The sequence below is a fragment of the Meleagris gallopavo genome, chromosome 4, assembly GCF_000146605.3.
Source record: "Meleagris gallopavo isolate NT-WF06-2002-E0010 breed Aviagen turkey brand Nicholas breeding stock chromosome 4, Turkey_5.1, whole genome shotgun sequence".
Taxonomy (NCBI): domain Eukaryota; kingdom Metazoa; phylum Chordata; class Aves; order Galliformes; family Phasianidae; genus Meleagris; species Meleagris gallopavo.
Genome location: NC_015014.2, coordinates 35,921,484 through 35,948,225, shown reverse-complemented (window position 1 = coordinate 35,948,225; position 26,742 = coordinate 35,921,484). Strand labels below are relative to the sequence as shown.

The 26,742-nt window shown below is 37.0% G+C and overlaps 1 protein-coding gene across 12 annotated transcripts in view; it reads right to left on the bottom strand.

The window, feature by feature from the left end:
• The window catches only part of CAMK2D (calcium/calmodulin dependent protein kinase II delta), a 216,376-nt gene extending 189,836 nt beyond the window's left edge, over positions 1 to 26,540 (bottom strand). For all 12 annotated transcript variants that reach the window (XR_002114339.2, XM_010709979.3, XM_010709966.3 and 9 more), the window contains exon 1: positions 26,399 to 26,540. Coding sequence is in view for 11 of the 12 variants with exons in the window: in XM_010709979.3 (XP_010708281.2) it covers positions 26,399 to 26,465 (67 nt within the window). In the remaining variant the exon portion in view is untranslated. The remainder of the gene's footprint in view (positions 1 to 26,398) is intronic.
• Between the last annotated feature and the right edge of the window lie 202 nt (positions 26,541 to 26,742).

Sequence of the window (26,742 nt, the reverse complement as noted above, 5' to 3'; positions counted from 1 at the left end):
ACCTTCTAGGGTCCCTCAGGGTTGATGCTTCTTGAAACTCAAGTAATTCAACTACTAAATACTGGAAATTTATAACTTCTTTTAAGAATTATTTTTACATGAGGCAATTTGACAAATGTGTCATTATTCTGATGACCTACCTAATTACACTGCATATATTTTAGCAAGGTATTAAAAAAAAATACTAGAACCTACCTACAGGTTTAATGTTTCAAGAATGAAATGAATGAAAAGCATGAGTTTATACATGTATGTTTAAATCTCCAGTCACGCTAGCAGGGAAATTTTCTCCTTCACCTCTTTACCACTCACTTACAAAGCCACATCTTTATTACCTAGGAAATTCCCACTGCAGAATAACACAGCAAAACTTAAAACTGTGACACCCATTCACGTTTAAAAAAAAGATCTATATTTAGCAATAACAAAACTTTAGTCATTTGTTTATGGTGAAATAAGGCAATCCAACAAAAATAAAAAAAGTTGCAGGTCTGGTCAACTACAATTTGCAACCTGAATTTATTTTACACATGTAATTATCAAACAGATTACAAGCCAATTTACTTCGCTGGAAGATGAAAATGAGCTGCAAAACAGAGGGAAAAAAAAACAAAAACCACCAGAAGTTGAAAAGATTAATAACTGCAACATAAAATTAACTTCTCTGTTAACAAAAGCATGTGCAATGTTAGAACTGGACCTCTCTGCAGACAAGGAAAGTATGTGGAAACAAGATACACCAAAGTGAACTAGGCCAAAAAGTGATCAACAGACTGAAATTTTCCGGACAAAAGCTGCAGAGTCATTAAAAGCTCTCGATTTCTTACACAGAAGACAAAGCTCCTCTGATGTAACTCTTCAGTTTTTTGCCTCACACAAATCTAACTCCTCAAGAAAAAAAAAAAAAAAAGCAGAAAGTTTTGCTCCACCTGTAGCAGTAACATTCCAGCTACAGAGACCGAACAGTGTTCTTTAGTTGAGACACGTAGTAACTGCTACGAGGATAAGACCCTTCCTTTGGGAAGCTTTCAAATCCATCAGTAATAAGAAGAACGCTACTGAGATTTTCATTACCTGAAGAGAAGATACTTTCAGGCTATTTGTTAATTACTCACTACAACTTCTAACATGAACTAAAGGGATGAATCTTTCACAATAACACAGTAAGTATATAACTAGCAAAAGCAGTATAAATATAAGCAATAAACTACTGCTCATCAGTTAAACTAAATGGATCATAGAGCGTTACTCAGCATTTCAGGAAAGTACTTATCTGGTTAAAACCATTCTGAAAAAGTACTGATGTACATTTGTACATTACTAAATATTATCTAAGGGATCTGCAAGCTTAAAGCTTCTGCACTGCATAAACTTAGCTACATTAATTAAGCCTTAATCCAGAGACATTGATTCCAGAGTTCATAGTTCAGAAGTTACAAGGATTTTGCTGTCAACTGAGTCAACCATTTCTTAGTTAAATGAAAAATGAAGTCAACACTTAAATCTGTGTCTCCCTCCACGTATTTTTTCATTTTTTTTATTACAGTAAAATAAGTACTTATAAGGGTATATGTAACTACTATTAAATATCAGAGAACTTCAGTTATCTACGAACTATTTGGACTAAGATGCAGCAGTTTGTAGATTTAAATGATCAAGTCTTACTGTTTTAGAATGGACTGGAATGATGCCATATACAGTCCTTTTATTCTACTGCCTTATCGACTTAGCAGAAAGTAAATATGGATACAAGTTTGTGTGCATACTGTCTTAAATATGCTTTGTCAATATTCGATCTCTGGGCTCATTTACCTTCATCTAAACAGCAGAGTTAAAACACTTACCTCTTTCAAAGCCACAGAATTATTGTTGTCAACTGTTTTATGATATGGTAAACTTCAGAAATTTTTAGGGTTGTTTTTAGGATTCATAATTTTACTTCACCCTGCCAAATAGTTCCAGAAGAGAAAACAGCAACTGGGCACTAGCGAGCTGCCTGCATGCCAGGACATGCCTGAAACCAATTCCAATGCACAACTGGATCCAAGTTGCTGGCCTGTGCTCAGAAACCATACAGCTAGATCACAGTTACTACTGTGTACAGCAATTCATAGGTAATACAGGGAATCAACTAGGGTATACAAATTTCATCATTTTTATGGCAAGGTTTCTCTTACACAGGTTTTCTGTTTGGTTTTGCAGTTAGTTTCTTTTTTCTTTAAATAAAGGATGTGTCCAGGTTCCCCAGTTAATTAGAAATCCCCATCTAAAGTTGTCTGTAACCCACTAATCCCAATTCACTGACCAGATTTTACACTTACAAATTTAATACTTCTAATTAATCAAGCCAAATGATCTTTGGATTGATTATACAATACTCTGAAGTACACCTCTTACTAGACATTACTCAGCAACTCATTCTCTTCATCATCCTCATCCTATTAGGAAGCTTTCAGAAGTTTTCAAAATCTGAGGAGTTTGGGCCCCCTCGGCACTGCACCAGCAGCACTTGTTATACCTAAACAGGAGACTACCACAAAGAAACATGAGTTCACCTTTTGGTCCCTATTGTAAACGAAACAACTTCAGAAACGCTTAATTAATGTGTTTACATAAATGCAACATCATCAAATGAAACAGATGTGTGTTCACAGTTCAATTTAATTATCCACGTAGTTCATCTGGACAGCATTTCATTCATGTCCCCACTTGACATGTTCATGGCTATTTTAAATACAAACAAGCTTAGAGAAAACACATGGCCGTTATTGTTTGCTTTGACGTTGTTAAGCAACTGGCAGCTTATCAGTGTCTACTGCCAATTAATCGTCCATCCCAACTTAGCAGAAGCAAGACCAGTAGGTCAAATCCTCCAATAGCTTTAAGTTCTGCATGTAAGGTTTCGCTTCCTACTACCAAAGAAGGCTCTGAAAACTCTCAGCGCACAAACCTGTATTAAGGTTTCTCTCTGCACTTCTACTGTCTTTTTTCCAGTGGTGAAGCAGCACTTTGGGTATTGGAATTAACCCTATCACATATCCACATGGACAAAGCAACAACCTATCTGAATTCAGTATGTCATGCTGTACAAAAGCTGGAGCAGAATACAATCAAAGAAATCACTTTTTACAGTTCGCTTCCATCCTTAAGTATGAGGGTTTGCTGCTCCAAAGGTCTCCCATTTTTATATATTGGTTCATGACATCAGAGGCAGATGGTGGTGGTAGGACAGTAGAGGCTGAACCTTCCCACTAATACATGCTACAACATGTAACAACAATAGATGTTGTTACTGTGTGACAGATGGCAGCAGAGGGGCAGCCTGACAGAATGGTGTCTGACTTAGAAGTGCATACGCCAAACAGAGAGCACACTGAGGCAGTGGGTGGTGCATTTCAGCGTAATAGCAGAGGGCTGCCTCCACTGGTGCAGGTTGTTATGAGCACGGCACTCAGTCTCTCGTTCATCACTGGTGCAAATACATGGCTATTAATGGTGACAGTGTTGAAAACAAGCTTAGTATTACTGTGCTCTTTGCAGTTTCCATGGAAATAAACAGGAGGCAAAACTTTTAGAGCAACCTATACAGTTGTTCAGAGCGTAATGATATAACATCTGCCATCCTTCATAAGTGCACCTAAATTCAGGTTTTCACATGTAAATTACTTCAGCAAACAAATGAAACTGCATTGAATCACACTTACTGTCTTGAAGCCTATATCTTCAGTCCTCCTTATTGCCACTTTTTATTTTCCTTGATTATTAAACTTCTTCAAGAATTTTAATTTCCAATTTCCTTGAGCAAAAAGAATTCCCAGCTTCTGTCTGACTGTTTGCTTAATGAGCTGGATACTGTGCTGATAGCACTTCTATTTAAAGATACATTTTTAATTGCCCACTCATATCTCAATTTAACATATCTGCAGTTAGCAGTCATGTCCATATTTCTGGTTATAGATCTAATCATCAGTTCAAAAAGTCTAACAGAATGCAGAAGAAAGCATTCAAGACTGAACAAAACTGTCTATTCACCAAGGATATTTCATTCCTTTATCTCTAACAATTGTAAAAAATACGAGTTTAACAAAATAAAATTTCATCTAAAGTATAGAGTGTATTCTGATAGCATTTGAACATTACACATCCATGCTTTTTTAAAAAACTTACCACTATCTATTTGTGAACTAGGACTTCATCACAAGAGCAGCAGAGTGATCTCGAATGTTCACAAAATAGCTATGTTTAGTCTTCACTGAGGTGGGCCATGCTAATTTGTGCCTCAGAGGGCACAAATCCCTCTATCGATTCTTTGGTACAAATGGTCTGTTAACTACACTGATTCTGAAGGACAAAACTCTACAAGGTGTCCAAAGCAGTTCTGATACCCCATTAAATTAGAAGCTGTCTTCCATTCCCAACCTGGAGATCAAAAGTATCTAAACCACACAAAGGAAGCAGGGAACTTTACTGTAATCCTCCATAAAGTGATAATGAAAAAGGTTTCCACTGGGAAATTTTAAAGGGAAGTTGAAGTCAAGAGCTCAAAAAAGCCAAAACATCATGCGCAGCAATAATAATCTGGTAGGACTAGCAACACTGGATAAGTCTAGAGGGTACATATAGTAAAGATCCACAGGAGAGAAAACTGTCAAAGGCAAGTGTTTCAAACCTAGACTGCATGAAGACAACTCAAGTACAAGGAAGACTGGGATGTCACTCAATGATTCACACTAAGTTTAAAAGACCTTCTTCTGAAACAAAAACAACCACAGGAGGAGCCAAGAAAAAGAATCTTACAGAATGAGTTAACCACTGAAGGGAATAGCATATCTAACATGCATTCACTCGCTGTTAAAATTCTTTGGCTCTTCATGTGACTCTGGAGATCAGCATTAACGAACAGTCAGTAAGGTGAGCATGTTCAGAATATATCATTAAGTCTATAAAACTTAAGGTAGCATTATTGAAAAATCAAATTGTGATCGTAAAAAAAAAACTTCCCCGAGAAATAAATATATTTTATTAATGATCATGAATATATTAATAATTCTACGTGTATTTGACCAAACTCCCATAGAGATGGGATAGTTATTTTTTAAACACTAGTAGATTACATATTATCTTGACATTCAACCTGAAGAGCTACTAGTGGTGAATACACATACTAGTAGTAGGATAATTAAAAAAAAAAAAGCTTAAAAAAAAGCCTGAAAACCAAGAGGTGTAAATTTGACTTATTCAAATCAAGAAAAAAGGCCTACAAAGCTAAATCAATCATCCAACTGTAGTGAATATTGGTTGGGGCACACCCCCAACCACTGGATATCAGAATGACACTATTCAGTACTTACAAATTTAAAAATATTTATATTCATTTCAAGGTGAATACTGAAAAGATAGTTATTCCTCCCCTCCACTTCCATTTGTTTAGTATTTGGCTGGTGCTTCATTATTATCTATAAGCATAATCTGTTCAAGCAGTAAGAAAGAAAAGGCAATTGATTACCTTCTAGTAAAGGACAAACGAGGCTGAAATATTACACAGTTCCTTCAGTTTAAGTAAATCTATAATATTCAGAAGAAACACAAACATAAAAAGCAACCTGTGATGCTAATACAAAAATACAGCACACTCTCCTATAAATTTAGATGAAATAAGAAATTCTGCCTCAGAATAGCACTTCTCTACAGAATTATATACATTTCCCCCATGATCCATGAGAACTGCAGTGTTTCCAATTTACTCTTCTCCGATAGGAGATCAGTGGCATTTCAGTTCACAATTTGCACTGAAGATACTTGACAAAATTTCTCAACTGAGAATATCAGCTGAACTGATATTTTTGCTTTTGTTGTCCATCACCCCCCGTAACAAAGGAGCTGCTTCCCACATCAGACCTTACTCAGCATGTCTCATTGCACTTTTGACATTTTCAAAACATTACTAATTTCTTCTGAATTTTTCACAAAAAGATTCTATATCACATAATTCTATTTCATTGAAGTACCCGAACACAAGCTTTTGTCTTATCCATACTGAAACTTGCTAAGAAGTTTCCACACAGAACTATTTATCCCAAACAAGCTAATCATTCTTTGAAATTATTTTATTGCTCTGTGTAACTCTGTCATTCTAAGATTGGAACTGAGATCAAGGCCACCTCTGTAACAGTGAAAAAGAAACAGCATACTGGAAAGTCTTAAAAACATAGAAAATTTAAAAACTATTAAATATTATCGCCAGAGCTCTTCTTACACTGCTGTTTTTAAAAGGGAGTTGAACAGTGATGATATTTGCCTATGGCAAAAAAGCCTAACTTACTTCCTATCCTTGCCAGAAATGTAAGAGGTACAGTGTGTTTCTCTAAAATATCCTAATATTACTATATTAGCAATGTCTTTTTGAACTATTTATGCAAGGAAATGTAGCAGAACAGTCTCAGAAGATCTGTACATCTATGCAGTAATTCATGAAAGTTTACAGGTACACTTAAGCATGAATACTTAATACAAAAACAGCCTTAAGCTACGTGAGAGACAATTCTCAATTAAAATTGAGAGTGGCAATTCCTGCTTTTTAGATATGAATTCCCAGGGGCTATTGTTCTTTTACCTGTGGTTTTTACTATCCATCCAGAAAGCACCACTTGATTTGAATGCAATCAACTTTTCAAAGAGGCTTTATTTTAGTGTCAAGAGACATGATACATAGAAACAAACACAAAATAACTGCAGCAGAAAAGCATCCCTTCCACTTTACTGTCTCCAAGAATGAACGTGGTCTTGTGAGCAATTCTGTGCCACACAAGGGCATCTTCTACCCCACACAGCTTAATTCCAGTGTGTCATAGCAAAGCAACATAAGCAAAGTGAAGTAAGCGAAGTGAAACAGTTAATATGATATTCTTGTTCCATCCTCCCATCCCAAATTGCTCTTCTCTCTCGATGCACCACATGACTACATTCATATCAGCTACCTGTTTCATTTATGATGTAGAAACAGCAGAAAAACCTAGCAAGGCCAGCTACTCACAAATAAATATCCCATGGTTCTGTGTATGAACATTTTGTAAAATGTAAAAAGACATCCAAAAGCTGAATTTCTTTAGCAGCCAAAGAAGCCTATCTAAATAGCCATTTCAGCCATCTAGGGAGGTATGTATCATTAATGCTGTACCTATAAATATCTGGACAGAAGAGCCGTGATGTGAAGGAAGAAGCCTGTGCAGAGCAACTAAGTAGCTTATCAAACAGAGGTAATCCCTTTCGGAAACACGCAAAGACACTGAGAAAGGTGAATGTGCATTACAAGATTTGGAGTTTATCTGGAGAACATGTGGCACCACTGTATCAGTAGATCTGAGAACTTAGAACCATGACAAGGATCCTATTTCAGACATTCATTAAGATGAGCTCAATTTGGTAATCTCCTCTGCATGACACCTTCTTCACTAATGAAATGTGTCACTTGCAAATCTCATTGCAAATAAGAATACGTCACCCTCAGCAGGAGCATGGCTCACTTCTCAAACAAGCATTCTACAGCAGTTAAGCTGCATAATACCCTTCTTTGATTCTCAAAAGGTAAGAAAATAAACAAGTCTGTCAGGAGCAATGTTGTTTAAAGTATACTGTAGCAGTTTTATGATCATGTGATTCATCATTTAAAATATACTGTACCAAGCCCAAGCAAAATAAGGATAAAAAGCAAGACAGTCACCAGTACCCTCTATTACTCCTGTAAAATTTATTATTTTCAATAAGAATTTCTCTAAGTTTCTAATATCAGCTGAGACATTCCAATATTTGAGTTTTAAAATGCTGACTATTGCTCTAGGCTATTTTTAGTCAAATAGTGGCAGGCACAAAAAGGATTCCATTCACAGAATGTTCTACTATGATATGTGAAAACAAGACCAAGAAGTAACATGGGTTAATGTCATATTACACAGACACCAGAAGTTGTTCATTTCTTAAAATAATAATAAAAAACCAAACCAACCATAATCACATCATTTTAAAATATCTTACAGAAGTAAGCCTATGTTTTCCTTCTACTTGCCATTAAAACTCAAGAGATGCCATTCCAAAGCAAGATATTTGGTGCTATACCCCAGTCCGTTAAAATTTTTATGATTTTCATACAATCATTTATATTGCTTATAAGGATTGTCATTTTTGTGCCATATCAGCAGCAAGATAAACACTACCAGCCACATCAATATAAAAGACCCTCAGCTTCACCTGAAGCTGCAGAAGTACTTATAGCTGAAGACATAAGCAGCAGCAATAGGTAGAGTACAAACAAGATGCCAAACACCTAACTTGCTTATTATTCTGCAAACAATACACAATTGTTAAAAGAAGTCTGCTCTATCAGCACTGCCTACAAGGAATATTAATTATCATTAATAAACACAATTTATTTGCCCCTTGGCTTCAGTAGCAAACAGAAAATAGTATCAGTTTCAATCAAGTTGAAATAACTTTGGTAATTGTTTCATGTTTTATATAGATATATAAATAAATATCACATATCAAATTGAACAAGCTACAAACTGGCATAATCTGTCAAATCAATCACATACACTAATTAGCTCTGCTACTAATACACATTTGTTTGTACTAGAACTAAGCAATCACTGAGCAAACCAAGACGATCACCAATCTGGGTCTGAAATTGATTGAAAATCATGATTTCCTGCAGTATGTAAACACAAACAGACTTAAGGTATATTTATTCCAATGGATTAGTAACAGGTTTCAAGGTATGTAGCTAATTATCACGCTGAACAAGGATGTGAAGATTCCTTAAAGACACAATTTTATCAGTTCACAGTCTGATTTTCAAGAATACTTCACTAAAGGCACCATGCTCAAAGTTTGCAATAAGTTGACAATGCATGTATTTTTCCTGAAGCAATCCTTCTTTCCAAGCTACTGCTACAGTGTAAAAAAAAAAAATAAAGTGTCCTTATAAAACTGAATATTTCTATATTACTACTAATCTAGGAATGGGAAGGTATTGGCTCTGGTTCTTCACTTCAACATTAAAACCCCTCATTGAAAAGGGTTCTCTAAATTATCCATCAAATATGCTGGCAGGAAAAAAAATCAAAAATAAAAATCCTAGTGCTGTTAGAAAAGTAGAAAGTATATAGTGGCCTCAATATAACTAGCTAGAAGTAGATTAGATGTGGTTGAAGTAGTATCACTGGGGACAATTATTTCTAACTTGATCACTACATAAAATAAATCAGGTGTTTCATTTCAAATCTACCAGCGTAACTTCAACAAGAACAGAAAATACCATGCCACTCCTCCATCTACTGGAGTGGCATGATTTACACTAGAAAAAAAAAAAAATCACATCAGAGATTTACTCAAAAAATAATCCTGGTAAAAAGAAAGCTTTATATCATAGAACCATAGAATTGCTCAGATTGGAAAAGACCTTAAAAATCATCAAGTCCAACGCAACCACAACCTGACCATACTACCCTAACTAATAACCCACCGCTAAATCATGTCCCTGAGCACCACATCCAAATGGTTTTTAAACACGAGGGATGGTGACTCAACCACTCCAGAAAAGGTGAACCAGCTTCTAAATACATAAATGAATAGCCTATTGGTGCCCATTTCCAAATATAAAAAAAAAGAACAAAGTGCAAATACTGAACCACAAAAGCACATTACAGTTCCAAGTGTTATTTTAAATGTGTCAAGTTAGTTTTTGTGATAGCCAAATGGTGATCTGACAAGTCTAGTTGTGAAACCTTTCTCATGGCCCACATTACACATGCACAAATGCAAGACAAGCTCTACAAAAGGAGAATGCAAGGGGGTTTTTAATAGACCGTCTGAAAGCTCTTTCCATCATCCACTTATTAGAATCACTGAAGCTCTACTAATCAGAGCAACTCACCTTATTTTTATTTGGCTCAACATTTCCTGGATGACTGGCAGCAATATTATACATACATAAAAATTTTGTGACATACTCTGTAATTTTCCTATCAGCTCCTATGTTTAAGGGGATAGAACACTGACACCAGCCTAGGCTGGTGAAGGGATACCCTCAAAATCCTCTGCTTGTTTTGATACAGGACACAGCTACAAACACACCAACAGAATTACCTACAACATTTCAATGGTTCATTCATCTTTAAAAAGATAGAAGAAACAATTCTGAAATCAGTCTCTGAACTATTGCTGTCTTACTAGGAGCAATACTCTGGTACCTGATTCAGCTCCTGATGATTAAAGGGGATCATTGGAGAAGCACACAAAACTGAAAAATTTAACATGCTATTTCCTAAAAGAATCATCGGAAATCAAAAGTTAGAGGCAACACTTGGTATTTTACTGTAATTTCTTTGGCAGAGGGTATAACACAGCCATCTGCCATTTTAATACCATTGGTTCCCCATCTGTCCTTGGCACCGTGCTACTGCATAAATTGAACTGTTTAACAAGTTATTCTTTAAAGTTAATCCTACTGAGAAAAATGAATTAGAAAAATGAAATTCAGAGGAGAAATTATGTATCATTAAGGTTACATCAAGCAGCTCACCACAGGAGTACACACAAATGCAGTAGTAATTGTTGGTCATGACACCACTGATGAACGTAGCAAAGAGCTGCCATCACAGTAAACAATTGGTTCTGACAGAGACGGGATTGTGCTGAAACTTGGAACACAAAGATCAGATAAAGGTGTGTTCATCACGGATTCATCTCAGATTGCCACCTCACTGTTCTCCCAGAGTTTCACAGGCCTCTGCCGCAGATTTTTGTTAGGCCGATAAAAGTTCTTATGAAGCTGTTCCAGGCCAGCTTTCTAACCATCACTCTCCAGTACAGGAAGATGTAGGGATTCAAAAAGATACAGTTTCTGAATTCTTTGATTTTCAACCACACTAAGGTAGATACTTCCCAAAACATGTTGTCACCAAACTATAGAGATTGCTGTTTGCTACTACTGAAAAAACATTCAAGCTTCCCATTTTACACTTCCTTATTACTGGACTCTGATTATTTTATTTCATTAGAGAATACAAAAAATAGTCATATCCAGGTAATAACAACAGACAGAGAATGAACAGATGAAAATACGTATCTGATTTTTGGTTTAATCTCCAGATACTCTCAAAGAACTACGGACTCTTCACCAATTTTGTTGGTTTGATTTTTTCCCCCCTTTCCAAGTTAACTATATAAGTGTCAAAGGTTGATGCTTTAATTACACATACTTAGGAACCTAATGAAATACTGTCAGTAGGCAACAGAGCTGTAACATTATTCAGGTTTTTGCACAGTTAAACACTGAGCTAAGTTTTTTCCACCATCTTTAAAAATTACTCTTCCCCTTTCATAACCAACCTTTTCAAATTTCTAAGTCAATTAAAGGAAGAACATTACAAGTATTCAAACCAACTCTGAAAACTCGATGACAGGTTTGACAACATCACTCCCTCCTGCGCAGTCTTTCATTTTTATATCAGGCAAGAAAGCTTAGTCATTAACAAAAGTATTGTGCATTTGCAATGCTTGGCACTCATCAATCCACCACAGAACATCAGTTTATTTAATATGATGTAGTGGCAAGCTGTCTTATACAGCTATAGGAAGTCTCATGAAAACATTAAAGATCTTCACATTCTGTAAAGGTATAATTGTAAATACACAATAGAATGTTATATGTATTATAAAGTCTTTTTCTGCTTTATACTTCAGTGTAAGATTCTTCAAGAGAAACTTTCAACAGTCTACAACAGAATACTAGCCACAGAGCTTTTTTTTTTTTTTAAACCCTCAATGCAGTTTTCTTTAGCTCATAGAATCATAGAAGTATCCCAGATTGGAAGGGACCCATAAGGATCACTGAGTCCAACCTCTGGCTCCACACAGGACCATCCAAAATCCAAACCCTATCTGAGTCTGAGAGCACTGTCCAAATGCTGCAACAGCCTGGGGCTGTGCCCACTGCCCTGGGCAGCTTGTTTCATGCCCGCTGATGCAGAACCTTCCGCTAACCCACACCTGCCCCTCCGCTGACACAGCTCCGTGCCATTCCCTCGGGCCCTGTCACTGTCCCCAGTGAACAGAGCTCCCTGTGAGGAGCTGCAGCTGCCATGAGGCCTCCTCCTCAGCCTCCTCTGCTCTGGGCACCACAAACCAGGACATCCCAGCCACTCCTCACACATCTTCCCCTCCAGACCCTTCACCATCTTCGTAGCCCTCCTTTAGAGGCTTTGTAATAGTTAATGGCCTTTTTGCACTGTGGCATGCAACATTGCACACAGTACTTGATACTGGATACAGATAACATATTATTTTGGGCTCAAGGCACACAGATTAGTATGGATATGGTAGAATGATGGGATAACGTGATGCTATAGTAATATTTTCAATTCTTGAAAATATTTCTATGAGCAAAAAACCCAAACACGTTAGATGAATATCTAACACTTTCCAGATAAAACAACTAGATTTTTTCCCTCTAGACTTCCAATTATTTAAAGTAATCATTATGTTTTGTCTTGGTGATCGTTTTCCTGCCCATGCCCCCTTTTAACTAGATCTGTTCTCTATCCAAGACACAGCCCGTACTCACACATCATAAAACATAGGAGTCCATAGTACACAGATTCCAGATGGCCACATGTATTGCTTTAATGTGATTACAGATAGGTTACAAACGAAATTCAGAATTAAAATTAAAGCAATATTGTTAAATGTTACCACTGTGTTGCCTAATCAAGCAAAGGAGTATTCCAAACACAGGTTATCAGACAAGGAATTATTTAATACATTAAAAAAATTGGTACAGAAAGCACAACAAGGATGTGTGAACACCATGGAATCTGAAACTAACCATATCCCTCTGTTATCTCACCAAAAGTTGCTAAGGATACAGGTACCAGACTAAACACGATCAGGTTACAGCAACTGAAGAAAATTATTGCCTATGTGTGGAATTTCCTGACTGGATGCAGTTAAGTCTGCCTCAGTTGCAAAACAGAAACACATTAGCTTAAACATCACCTACAGAGGTTCTTAGATCAAGTCTATATATATAACTTCCTCAACAGTTTCTTCAGCCTAAGTAAAAGCTTTCTCACACACTCTGTTCTTGGCACAGAAACAGTTATTACATTAAGAATATGGAAACATAAAAAATTTCCAAAGACCTGAAACATCAAATGCAAATGCTTGCCTTGCTTGCATTCTTTCATGCAAACCCAGAAGCAAATTTATTCTGCAAATATCTACAGTTCATATAGATAATCTTATATAGCATATCCACATATCACAGTGGCATACAAGCCTTTGGATTTACTCCAGTAGTAGAGAAGCTCCCAGAGGAGCTGACAATCTCTACTTAATAGAAGATTTCTGTGGGTTGGATTATTTGTTGTAGTTTTTGTTTGCTTTTAAACACCTTTCTTTATTTTGGGGCTGCTCTGAGTAATATTGGTAAGTATTGTACACATCATTCTCATGTTAAAAATGCATAGATAAAATACAACCAAAGCTTTCTTTCCTTCCCCCCACAATCACAGCTTAGATTATTCAGTAATCTTTCTACAGAAACATGGAACTAGGTGGATCAACTTCAGATATGCAACCTTTGAGTTTTCTTCACAGAATTTGCATCGTCTGTTCAACATCTAACATGTTGAAAGAACATAGATCCGGTTCAATTCACTCTTTTACTCTCAACATTTGGTAACACTGGCTTTAGCTTGGTATCATTACTTGGTTACTCAAGAATTTGGTGTTAATTCTAATTTATCAAAGTCTGGCTTTACAGCCCTTGTTTGTATTTCACTACTGGAATCAAGCCACTCATTTTTTCCCCATTTTTGTACAACTGTCCTTTAGCTTGTCTGATTTCCAACAAGGGAACATTATTATCCCTGTAAAGATCTCCTTCCTTTCCTCCTCAAGAACGGTCATCTGACATAGCAAGAAACTCAGTGAAGTAATGAAAACAATTTACTGAAAACAATGGGAGATTCTTCTAGTTTTAAACCTGTCCAGCATCCTTTTTATTACTAAGATTTATTAAACAACAAACTCAAAATTAAAGGAGCCACTCTACTATTACAAAGTGAAACTAATCAAACAGCCTAGAAATTTACAAAAGCAAGTAGGCTTAGTACTCCACCTTTATAAATACGTACATCCCATATTAAAAAAAAGTTACTCAAGTTTTAAAAAAGCAAACAGCAGCATGACCATTTATGTGAAATTTTATTTTTTGTTACTAGTAAAACATTTCTGTGGAAAACTTGTTTCATACTGTTTTTAATGAAAATCAACTATTTTCTGTGTAGGAAAGTAAGTTTGTGACAAATGCAAACCCAGGCACTGATGCCATGAATGCTTACACGTTAGCAATATTCATCACACTGATCTCTATTGCTAAACAAACACCATTGTTGACTTTCATAAAGTTACCTCACTTCCAAGACCAAATTGCAGAAGCTGGATACAATTACAATTAACTTTTCTGTTCCAAAAAAGATACACTCACTAAATTCAAGATTTTAAAACTACCTAATCTAGATGTATTTTAGCCTTGAGCTGGAAGGGACACCAAGTGTCCAGCCCCTATGGAATGTACAAGGAAGTGAGGCAGCAATGGCTAGTAGGCCCCTGAAGCCTAACAGAGGGTGCCACAGAGTGCCAGCACACTTACCAGACAGGAGCAGTTTCCCAGTTCTTCCCATTTTGAGAAATTTTAAGAGGAAGAACTTCTAAGAAAGTAATGGACTCAAAATAACAACAACAAAAAAAATCCACACCTTAGAATCCACACTGAGCTTGTTAGCATTTTTATATGCTGTATTTTATAAGCCGAACAATTCAATAATTAGCAACATTTTTAAGTTTCAATTTAGGGTGTGAATCAATACAGGGCATTAAAAACAGAAACTAAGCTACTGTAAGTACGTTTGCATAATTTTTTTTTCATGTTCTTCAGCTATTTTGTTGAAGATGAGAGCATCTGGGGTTGAAGAAACAGAAGTCAACACTCAACAGCAACTCTTCGTAATTTAGCTCACTTCGTGGAGCTAGTTCCGCAGCAGTTTCCACCTGACCTTCCACAGAGGTGAGAATAACAGCAGGCTGTTTCAGAAACTGAATATAACATTCCTGTGATTGAAAGGACTGGTTTCTGACTTAGCTCTCAAACAGGCACGATCCTGGGAAATTGTAGAACACAAACACAAAACTCCACACATCTAACTATATGCATGCATATCAGTTATTGGCTCTCAACAGTAACATATATTAAATGTTCTATGCCATTTTTCCAAGCAGGAATACCAATGCTTCCTGCAGGGGTCATTTGCTTAAGATGTGGAAATAAAGCATATGGGACATTTGGGGATTAGTAAAAACTACTCATCAGAGTACCTTTGAAATTTGTAGGAAGCTGGTAAAAGGTGACAGAGAGCACAGCGATGAAAGCGACAGCCAAAGTAAAAATAATAAAGAAGTTCTTCAAATCATCAGTCCCTGAACCAGTCTTAATATTTCAGATGCTTTGTTACTAAGGTAAATAAACATGACAGCTATATATGTCAACTCCAATTTTCTGTTTCAAACTTCCATACAGAAAAGTTAGACCATTAATAGAGTGCATGGAAGGAAGAATGGCCATAATGGTGGCAAGTCTATTATACAGGAGGAAGCTAAAGGAAGATGGCTGTTATGGAAAGAAAGAAAAGAAACAAGATAGTCCTTGATAAATACACTGATAAAAGATGAATTCCCTGAAGGACAGCATAGGCACAAAAAAAATGAACAATGTCCATGAATACATTTGAGCTGTAGATCAGAATTCTTCCAACTAAAAGAATGCAGTATTGAATTACTGCTTCAGTAAAGGAGAAAGGACTAAGCCCCTTGCCTCATTAGTTTACATTAAGACAGAGCTTGATTAAGGAGATGATTTACTCTGCTAAAGGAGTAACTTCACTCCAGATATCATTTTAACTATATTCCCTCTTTTTTCCTCTTAAAGCCAACCCCATGTGGTTTGAAGCTCAGATTTCTTATCCCATAGAAGCCTGGAGATAAAGATGTTTTGAAAGCGCAAGGTCAAAGTTTTAGCTAGATTGAAACTGCTACATGAAACAGGGAACACACAGCACTGAACAAGAAAAACTAGAAAAAAAAAGATTCTTAGTTTGACTTTCAAGCATTGCTAACTGACCAATTCCTACCATTCAAAACTTTCCTCCAGCCTTCTTCAGTAGAAAGATAGTTGGGGATAGAAGTGATTCACTCACTTGTATTTACAGCAGGTAAAAGAAACATTTTCTCAAGTGTTCCATACTTTAAGGATTATAAGTATTGTTGAGATATTTCAACTCCAGGAGATCTTTATGTCTGCAAGAATACTATGTGAATGTAATAAAACTAACACAAAGAAGTATAGAATGAATATAAAACCTCACGGTTTTGAGGCATAAGTTTCCACTGGTAACAGATTGGAAACATATTTGTGGGTCCTTGTCTGTGCCTCTTAATTTCAAGTTTCCCAAAACCATCTCTGAGACGTCATGAACTTATCACCATCTGTACACTAGATGGGTTATCGACACGGACCCTAAAACATCTGCAGTATTAACATATCTCCTAGGAAGATGGATGGACCATACAGTAGAGGCAACTTCTACTCTGGAAAAATGAATCTCATTAGTAAACTTGTTTTGATTTACATGGTATTGAAAGTAATTTGTTACTTAATTTCAATAGATAAATCGTAATAACCACAAATAAACAAAAATGTAAAGACATCCGTTCTTGTTCTCATTACAAGTAAAATTACATTAAGTTAATAAGCCTTTTAGCATGAAACATTTTTCTAAACCAAAAAAGCTGGCTGAGTACACACAAGCTCTGCCAAGCTCTACTGGATCTTTTTCCTGCATCTAATACACACATTCTTCTCCCTCTCCCCCCATTTTTTTCAGACTGAGCAACTAAGAAATGTTCTTAACATGCTAAAATCTACCAAGTATATATGAGGAGTATCAGTAAGAGCACCATGGAAATGTACAGAAATTTGACTGAAAATAAATTGCCTTTTCCTCCCCTTCTGGGAGACTGATGCTTAAAGCAGCCTTGGAAATATGCTTCCTTTGCCATCATTAGAAGGAAAGGGCATTAAATCCCCACGTGCACACATCAGTGCAATCCTAATTACTATTTCATAGCTGTCCGTGCTGCATAAAGAAAACAAGTACTAAACAATCCACCATACACCTGACCTTCATTTCATTTAAAAAACAGTATATGCAGCACAAAAAAGCACCAAGAATGTAATCTTTAGATTTTCTAGACTCCAGTGTTTCATAAGTAACTAAATCATTGAAGATTATTTTCTGTACTGCAACATACAGCATCTTGGAGTCATTTAATATTTGTGATATCTTTCTACAAAAGGTGGAAAACAGCCTTTAGTCCAGGTTTAATAACCAAAGTTCAGGAGCACCCGGAGTTGCCCCTAGAGAAACTGAAGCTCACCTGCCCGACAGGACAAAATACTCCCTGCAATGCAGTACCACAGCAACAAAGCTCTATTAATGTTATGTGATGCTTTCATAGAATATAAAATACATTTTCATGTACAGAAGTATATGAACATAATGAGTTAAATAAACAAGCTTCCACAAGAAACCTCTGAATTTAGTGATTATGTATCCGAATGAGCAATAGCTTGTTTAGAACATACTTGGAGAGGTCTCCCAAATCGAAACCATACTTAAGCACTGGTTTGAAATCTGCTAGGCAATACAAATAACTTCAAGGTTTCCCTTGACTGATTAAATCACAAACCTATCTCTTCAAGAGGTTAAAATCTAAATGAAAGCTTAGGCTTGGCAAATCCCATCAGAATGTCAAATATGGATATTATGGAGGAACCCCATCTGTTCATGCAGCAACATGAATATGCAACGTGACTGTTGCTGCAATACTTGCATTCACACTGCGGAAAATTTACAAGTAAGCAGAAGCAGCTCCTGACTCTAATTAAATTAGGAACAAAGTTCTGAAAACATGCAATAGATTTCTTGCTATGAATACAAGCTTTGTATGCTGCAAATGTACATATCTCATCCTCTCACGTGTTCAGATGGTGAAACTTTACAGCAGAGGTGTGTCATCCTTTCTGCTTACACAAAGGTTTGTTAATCGTCCTTGCTGGGCAAGGTACACTGTTCATTTTAGTGCTGGGACAGGAAAACGTATAGAAGACCTTCTTGCTGTGTTATCCAGCACATTGCCCCCAATGCTGTACACCATTAACAGTCTCACAGGGAAGGAGAGCTGCTGGACAAAATATTGGATGAGTTGTTCTGAAGGACTGCATACCTGCTTACAGACAATTCGCAAAATCCTGAACTAATTTTACCATTGGGATTTGATACATTCTTCAATCAATCTTGCATCTGCCAAAATTCATGCGTGTGCTCACTCAATTCAGAAAGTATTCAGCTCGTCCCATCTGCTTACAAATCAGATGCTGAAGTTCTCAACTTTGCACGTTAAAAAGCTCTAAGGATCTATAGGTCACATCTGCTTGAACGTAACTGCATCTACTGTTTCCACTACACATCCAACCACACGTTAGCAGAATAAAAAGTGGTGCAAAAAGAGCATTTAGGATGGCAGGCAGGCAGGTGGGAAGCGGGGGGGGGGAAAGGCTGTGCACCTGACAACCCTATTGTTTGATTTGGCTGGAAGAGGTCAAAAGAAACCACATAGCCAGTCATAAACTTTTTCAACAAGCATACTGTACGTTTAAGGTAAAAGCAAATGCTAAAACAAATTAAGTTGGTAACTCCATTTTCAGATGCCAGACCTCTCTTGGAAAGGAAGAGGATGTCAGCTTCTTGCAGCAGCGCATAAACTCTTAGGTAGTTGTAAAAGCAAAGAGCTTTAAGAATAAAAGAGATGTCTCCTATCACAAGATGAAATGTTTCATCTTGACCGTCAAATACCTTCAACAGAACACTTCCATTACAGAATAAAATATATTCAGTTGCTTTACTTACAAAAACTCAAAAATTCACATAGAAGTTTCTCAAATCACTAGGTATGCAAAGTTACTTTCTACAAAGTACAACAAACTTAAACCAACAGCTGTACAGACTGTAACAGCTCGTTCAGCATATTAACTACCACTCTCTACACTCTAAAAGCCTAATTATAAAAAACAAATATATGCTGCAGCACAATTTATACCTCAGTTATCACTGAAGAGGCCCCAGATCGGGATAAAAGCTAAATTGGGTATAAGACGTATTCACAAATCTGAGCAAGTTCCCTCTGCCTAGCCGTGCTGTAGTCTTGGCTGAGCCTGTGCTTCTATCCAGTGAAATTTACAGAAACAACAGATTCAAGAGACAAAGTAAATTCTCACTTCAGAAGCAGCAGAAGAAGCAGAACATACCCAGCAGTTTCCAATCACATGCAACAGCAATTCACATGGCTGCAAACTTTAAGTTTGTATCACTCAAATAACAAACCCAGAACATTTTTATGGCTGACAACGTATATTAAATAACAAACAACTGTCCACCCTGGAAGAAAATACAAAAATTATGTTCACAAATATTTACCACTCTCTCTGATATCACGCACAAGACATTTCCCATAACAGCAGAATTAAAGAGAGGAGGAGTTGGCACAAACACACACCCAAAGACACGCACAGAACTCTACACGTAGAGGAACAAATAGACAGATTGGATTCCTGTGCCTCTTCAAAACATAGCAGATGTCTCTTCAAATTCAAGGCATAATTATTTGTAATAAAGAATTAAACAAAAGGAGCTACTATCTTTAGGTTTGTTCTCTATTAACCTTTTGCAATCAACAGGGGAAGTTATGCTTTCCATATAATCTTTTGAAATCCCTATATTATCCTTACAGAGCGTTTGATAAATGTGCAATAAATGTATGTGAGGAAGGAAGTTGGACCCTGACATTGATAAAACCATTGAAACACCCTGGCCTACATTTCTAAAGAGGTCAAATGAAGGACATGAACATGAAAAAAGCAGTACCTTGGCAGTACTTATATTTGTAAAGCAAAATAATTGAAATTCTCCATCTTCCAGAAATCAGCATATTTCTAGATTTCTCACAATGAGGACACAGATGAGTTTTTCAGATAGCTCAGCTGACCTGTGGTTTCAAATCGCAGCAGACATAAAACAATGCTTTCTCTGTACAGTAACATGCAAGCAGGCAGAACAATAAAGGTGAAGTGCTTATCAGAGTGCTCATTTCCTCATTTTTGTATGTGAGCTAAAGCTTTAATTTGGAAGTACAGTTTGGATAGAAGTAGCAAGACACTTCCAGAGAACACAACTTCTCTCAGACAAATAGAAAGGAAGAAAAAAGCAAAACACAAAACCCAACCAACAATAAAATCAAAAACCCCACACCCACCCGCATTTCAGTATCTAAGTGGAGATGCAGAAGAAGAGTTCACATTTTCCCCTACAAATGCTTCTCCTCTCTCTCCTAACAGAAGGAAGGAGAAGAAACTCTGGAAGGACAGCCATTCAGATGTGCAGTTAAGTCTTTGCAGTAAATGAACATAAAAACTAGAAGTACAAGAGTGCCAGAATTATCAAATTTGACAGAAAATGGCAGGAAGGAGACAGCCAAATAAATTCTAAAGAAGCCCTTTGTTGTCAATTTCAGTGGAAGAGATCTGAAAGCAGAGAGGAGAACCAGCCAAAGCAGTGACAAAAAACAATGAAAGAAAATGGGAAGTTCCAAAGAGAGCAAGATGCATTCAACCAATTCCTAATTATAAGCATGCTTAATAATCTTTGGATTTGGAATAGAAAAAAGATTTTTTCCTCTGTCAAACTCTGATGACAGACGTTTCCAACATCTTTTTAATTCCCACTGTCTCCCCCAAGTTACTTTAGATATCGGATTTGTGTCATGTTTCCATCTCAGTCAATAGGTACACTTTCATGAACTTCAATTCACACAATAATTTGTAAGCACTGTTTTCAGGAGTTTCACTTCAAACTGAGAAGCTACCCATCAAGGACATTTCTATAAAGTGTGTGAGGAGAACAGCACTGCAGCTCACCACAGTTCTTCACTCTGACGCCAACAACCCTAATCTGGGAAGTCTTTTAAAGCATGCACTGCAATTTTCACCTGAATTCTTACATCCCAGTAAGAACAGCAGCAAGCTACAGTGAAGATAACAGCGATGCATGCATCCTCACATTCTAGTACAGTTTATTTAAAGCACATCAGTGTATGAGCTATAAAAAGAATCTCCTTTCCTGAGAGCAACAATAGACACAATAGAAAGATACATAAATCCTTTGCAAAATAATAATAATAATAATAATAATAATAATAATGACACGATAGGAATTATAGAATACTTGCTACGGGTAATTATCTACCAACCGCCAAGAAAAATATTTTGAAATCTAGTTTAAATTCTCAGAATAAGTTTCTGTTAGCCAACATGCATCACAATGAATTCATAGTCTTCATTCACACCAGTGAATGAAAGCTTTCCAGATTTCCATCAAAAACAAGAGATAACAGAAGCTCCAAACCTTCAAAACAGAATACCTAACCATTTTTTAAATAACATTCATGAATGCTCTCCACTGCTATATAAGCTTTCAGAATGAACTTAATTTGAGAGAGCCAATAGACTGTTAAATTACTGTAATTCACAACCATAACAAATATTTGCAGATAAATATGTAAATGTATCCCTGTTGAATCAGAACATCTATGTTAGACTGAAAGAAATGTCATGGTTAGCCTGAAAGGCAGAAAGAGAACAAGCGTAGGGAAAGGACAACCATATTAGCACACAGGACTTCTTGGTACTATGGAAAAACTTGTTTAAGCATACTTCTAACACATGGAGGAAAGCAACCACACTGCCCCTTGACACGTAATGAACCTGAGAAATTACAATTCGTGCTCTCACTAAGCTGAAATGTTCTTTGCTGACAACTAAATGCCCTTAAGGAGAGTACTTGGTGTGTGAGAATAACTTCACGTGTACTTAAGAACTGAAATCAGCAATAAAATACATACACGCATTATAAAACTGTGCACAGGTAAAAGTGTACTCCCAAATTAAGATCTTCAGTTAGATTAGGAATCTTTGCTAGATTATCAACAATTTCTTCTGCTGTAGAGTACAGGAAGGCTTATTACATCTTGCCTTTCTGTAAAACATCTGGCTGCAACTGACAAAGACCAAGTACCTTATCTCCATATCAAGAAAAACTACACTGAAAAATATTCCACTCTACCCTTCACATGTGATATATCTAAATCACTTAAGGGCAGCTTTAGACACAGAAATACTCTTCCTACAGTAAGATTACTCAGTACTACCACTAAAATACTGCTCCAAAAGGTTGGTTCTTTTTTTTTTTTTTTCCTAGCCTCCTCACCTAAAACATCTTGCTGCAAGTAAGCTCAGCAGGCCTAGTGAGCTCCAGCTATCCTCTCTTCTTTGACAAATAGGAAGATGCAGAAACAACCTGGGAAGTTTCCTATCAAGAAGAAAGATAAATTATTAGTGAAGCCTCCAAGGTTGATAGCTCAAAAGCTCATTGAAGCTAACGGAAGGACTGGACCATGAAGATCACGGGAGCGGTGGACAAACAAGCAGTAACCTCCAGCTGATTCCTGTATTCCTTCCAGTAACAGGAAAGCCCTAACCAAAGAGGTTCTCACTTCTGCTGCTGCACCCAAAGGGTTGGGAGAGGAGCATCCAGGCAGCATTTACAGAAGCACTCTGGAAAAGAAAAGCATTCTCTTCTCGCAAATGTCGTTAGATTGCCATCCAAGGAACCGCTAGAGAGCAAACATCAAAATAAGCATTGGCAAGAAATTATACCCAACCAAAAAACATTAGAAAATGATTTTTGCAAGTATGATTAGAGAAACTAACACTTCTCTGATTCCTTTCCTACCCCCTTCAAAAAACGAGGCCCAAACCTGTTAAGAAAATGTCTCCGTTCCTGAAACTTGTTTGGATCAAAGCCAAAAGACTCTCAAAAAAGAAAATAAAAGATAATGACAAAAGAAACACTGATTTGTGAATTATTTTGCATTTGGCACATGCAGGGGAAAAGTTCACCTTTATCTACATTTCTTTCTACACAAGAAAAACACCACAAAGAAGCCTAAAACAACACACTTTAGAAATTGAGTAATAAGAAAATTCCAATGACTTCATCAGCCAAAACAATACAGAACCCAGAACCAGCAAACACACGCCCTTCGCTTTATTCTAAGTGTTCTGCACACTTGTTCACTACTGCATGTAGTTTTAGAGGGATGTGCAATAGAACTTTCTCCTTCCTCTTTTAAATCAGCAGCACGATTAAATCATGTGAGCTTGTCTAGAACAGACTTGATACAAAACAAGCTATTGATTTCTTAACATCAACAAAATACTTCCATTGACTTAGTAAACGTGAAGAAAAAACTGCAATTCAAATCGTTCGAACATACGATGTCCGAAATTCTTCTTGCCATACTGAGAGATTTAAAGTGCAAATAATTATTGCTATTAACAAAAATCAGAGAAATGTGTAATCTAAAGCGCCACTTAAAGGCAAATGCTTAAAAACATAATTTAAAATGTTTTTACTACATTATAGACTAAATTAGTGCATAAGATCAGAGCAGATGTGAATAACTGACCATCAGTTTAAAAGCACAGAAGTTGCTTCTGTAAAAACACAACAGAACCAAACTTCCTTTTCCCTTCAAATTGAAGCCAATGCCCATCTTACGGTTGCTCCAAAATTTCTCCACAACTAACCAAGGAATCAGAAGAGAACACACCTTCACTGGCGTAAGGAAGTCTGCATTTAGAAGGGCTGGTAAGGGGAGGATCCAAACCGTCTCTGAGATCATTTGCAGCTGGGGTGACAATTATTGTTATATCAAAGCTGACACAGTTAAATAATTTTTCAACTCAAATCATGTTAAGTTCTCCTTCAGATTAGCAGCCTTGACTCCTTCCCATCAAACACTGTAATGGCAACTCTTCCATCTTGCAAGCAAGAAGGCTCAAATTTGACATAGTGCGTCAGAGCTACAGACAAGCATGGGATACATGGCAAGCAGAGAACCCCTAACTGCTCACAGATGAAGCTCACTCAACAACGTTCTTCAGATTTACATTGTGATCTGTTTTCAGATGAGAAGTTGGGTACACCAAAGTGAACTGCTACCTCATCATAAAGCAGTTCAGACAGGAGGAGAATGAAACTTATAATTTAGATACTATTTGAGATGTAGTCTGAGTTGCAAGCTGCATACTTATTATCAGCCATGTCAAAGTATCACAGACAGAGGCACTGCAAGTAATACCCTTCTGCAACAGGGGAATTGCTTAAGATGAATCTGAAGACCTCTGTAAGAAGCTTGCTCTTCAAAAGCTGCTGAGCAGATGTTGTTATTTATTTTGTCTTCCAAAAGATAAAAACTAAATAACAGCAACGCATGTAAACTAAAAAACAAAACAAAAAAACACAACTAACACATTTCTGGAGTCTTTGAAAGCCAAGATGGAAGTGGACTCACTGCATTCATGGACATGACATCACATTCATTCAGATAGGGAAGAATATTTCACGGTCCAGTTATCAATCTAGAAAACCCAACTCCTTGCTTTATGAGCTTACGTGTTAAAGCAACACAAATTTTTCTTTGCTTGAGTTTTGCCACATTCCACCTTATCAGCCAAATTCTCCCCAGCACGCTTGGGCTCATGAATGAGCTACACTGAGAACCAACTCAGTCCTGCCTGAACAGTCAAGGAAGCACAAAAATGAAAACCTGAAAAATAGCACATCTCAAATGATGGCTTCTAAGGAAGATTTAATATTTGTATTAATTTAGCCTACCTTTCAAGATGTTATCCCATTATATGTAAAATTTAGAGCAAACAAGTAATCTGACCATTATCTTGCTACAGCTTCTCAACCTGAAAGGTACTAGATCTATAAGACTACATAGAATGTGGAGGTTTGTTTTAAGCATCAAAATTCAACAGGCCATGTCACTGCACTGACAAAAGAAACAAGGAAAATTTGATTTAAGCAAAATTGTGACATTATTTTATCTCGAGCATTAGTTCTTTCCTAATCCCTCTTCTTTTAAATCTGTCACTGTACAAAGAGGTATTCTGAAGTACAGAAAAAAAAAAAATACATCACAGAGATAGGGGAAAGACTAAAATTCAGCAAAAGGTAAAAATTAGCATTCATATTCCATTCATCAGCTGAAAACAACAACATCAACACCATGTTGAAAGATCTCCAACAGAGAACAGCAAGTTACCAGAATATGCCCTAGTGTTGCAGGAAGTATTTTAGGTGTAAATTTAATGAATTTATCCAGACTGCTGTTTACCTGCAATGATGTGTGCTGAAAGCAAACCAGACCTTAAAGACAGGTTTAGAGCTGGCACCGCTTGCTTACTCATTTCCACGTTCTTTACTATATCACAAACTCACATCAAAACAGAAGCGATGTTAACAGAGAATAATCCCTAATCCCCGACATCCTTCTACAATCACTTTGACGTGGATTTAACAAGGAATTGACATATCTCCATTGAGGCTTGCTTCCAACAGCAGTAACCTACAGCACACATGTGACTGCCCAAATATATCACAAAGACTTACCACTGACAGCCAGAACATAAGGGAAACAAACACATTACAGCCTGTGGTGCAGCAGGCATTACCGCTGGGCTGTAGCAGCGACACAGTGTTTCATTCAGAATGACCTGGGTTCACAAACCGATACTTCAAAAAGGGAAATTTCCTTTTCCCTGGGATCTCATTGCAAAGTTCAGTACAGGATAGTGCATTTGAATCCATGAATTCAAATGAGGCCTTCATTTTCACATTTAAGTTTAAACGTAATGGAAACCTGGAATTCAGAAAAGTGTAGACACACATTTATGATAAAAGCTGCACTGTCAACTTATTTCCCAGCCTTCCCCTAGAAAATCAGTTTGCAAAATCCTTTCCAGGCTGACATTTAAATTTTTTTTCCAATATAAAAATGGGAAGAGGATGCACTAATTCAAATGACTTCATAAAGCTTCCCTTTAAGCACAGTATAGCAACAGTCACAGACCTCCACTCAGTTAACCTCTGAAACATTTAGCATAAAAAAATAACCACAGCCTGAAAGAAAACAAAGAAAAGCCTACTGAGAAAATTAATAACCTTAATTCTTGTTATTTTGTGTTCCGTTTTAACGCTCGCCACAAGAATGCAAGAAATGAGGAGAAGGCATCGTAAATACTCGGTTGGAATATACCCACCCCTGGCCGAGAGCTTTTTGGTGTTGATGATTTTGGCAGCATACTCCTGTCCTGTGGTGATTTTCATACATCGCCTCACGACCGAGAACGCCCCTCTGCAAGCCAAGAGGGGGACAGAGCGTCAGTGTCACCCGAACAGCTCCCTGCCATTACTACCGCGCTGCCACTCATCTCAGGGAGCGGCGCGATGCCCAAAGAATTAAGGGGGGGAGGGGGCAGGATAATAAGGAAAAAAATTGTAAGGGAGGCTTTTCAGAGGCGGTCAACGTCGATTTTATTCATCGCAACAGCAAAACGCTGCTCAGAGCCGCTGGTTCGAGACGTGCGACCGAAGCCCTCGGCCG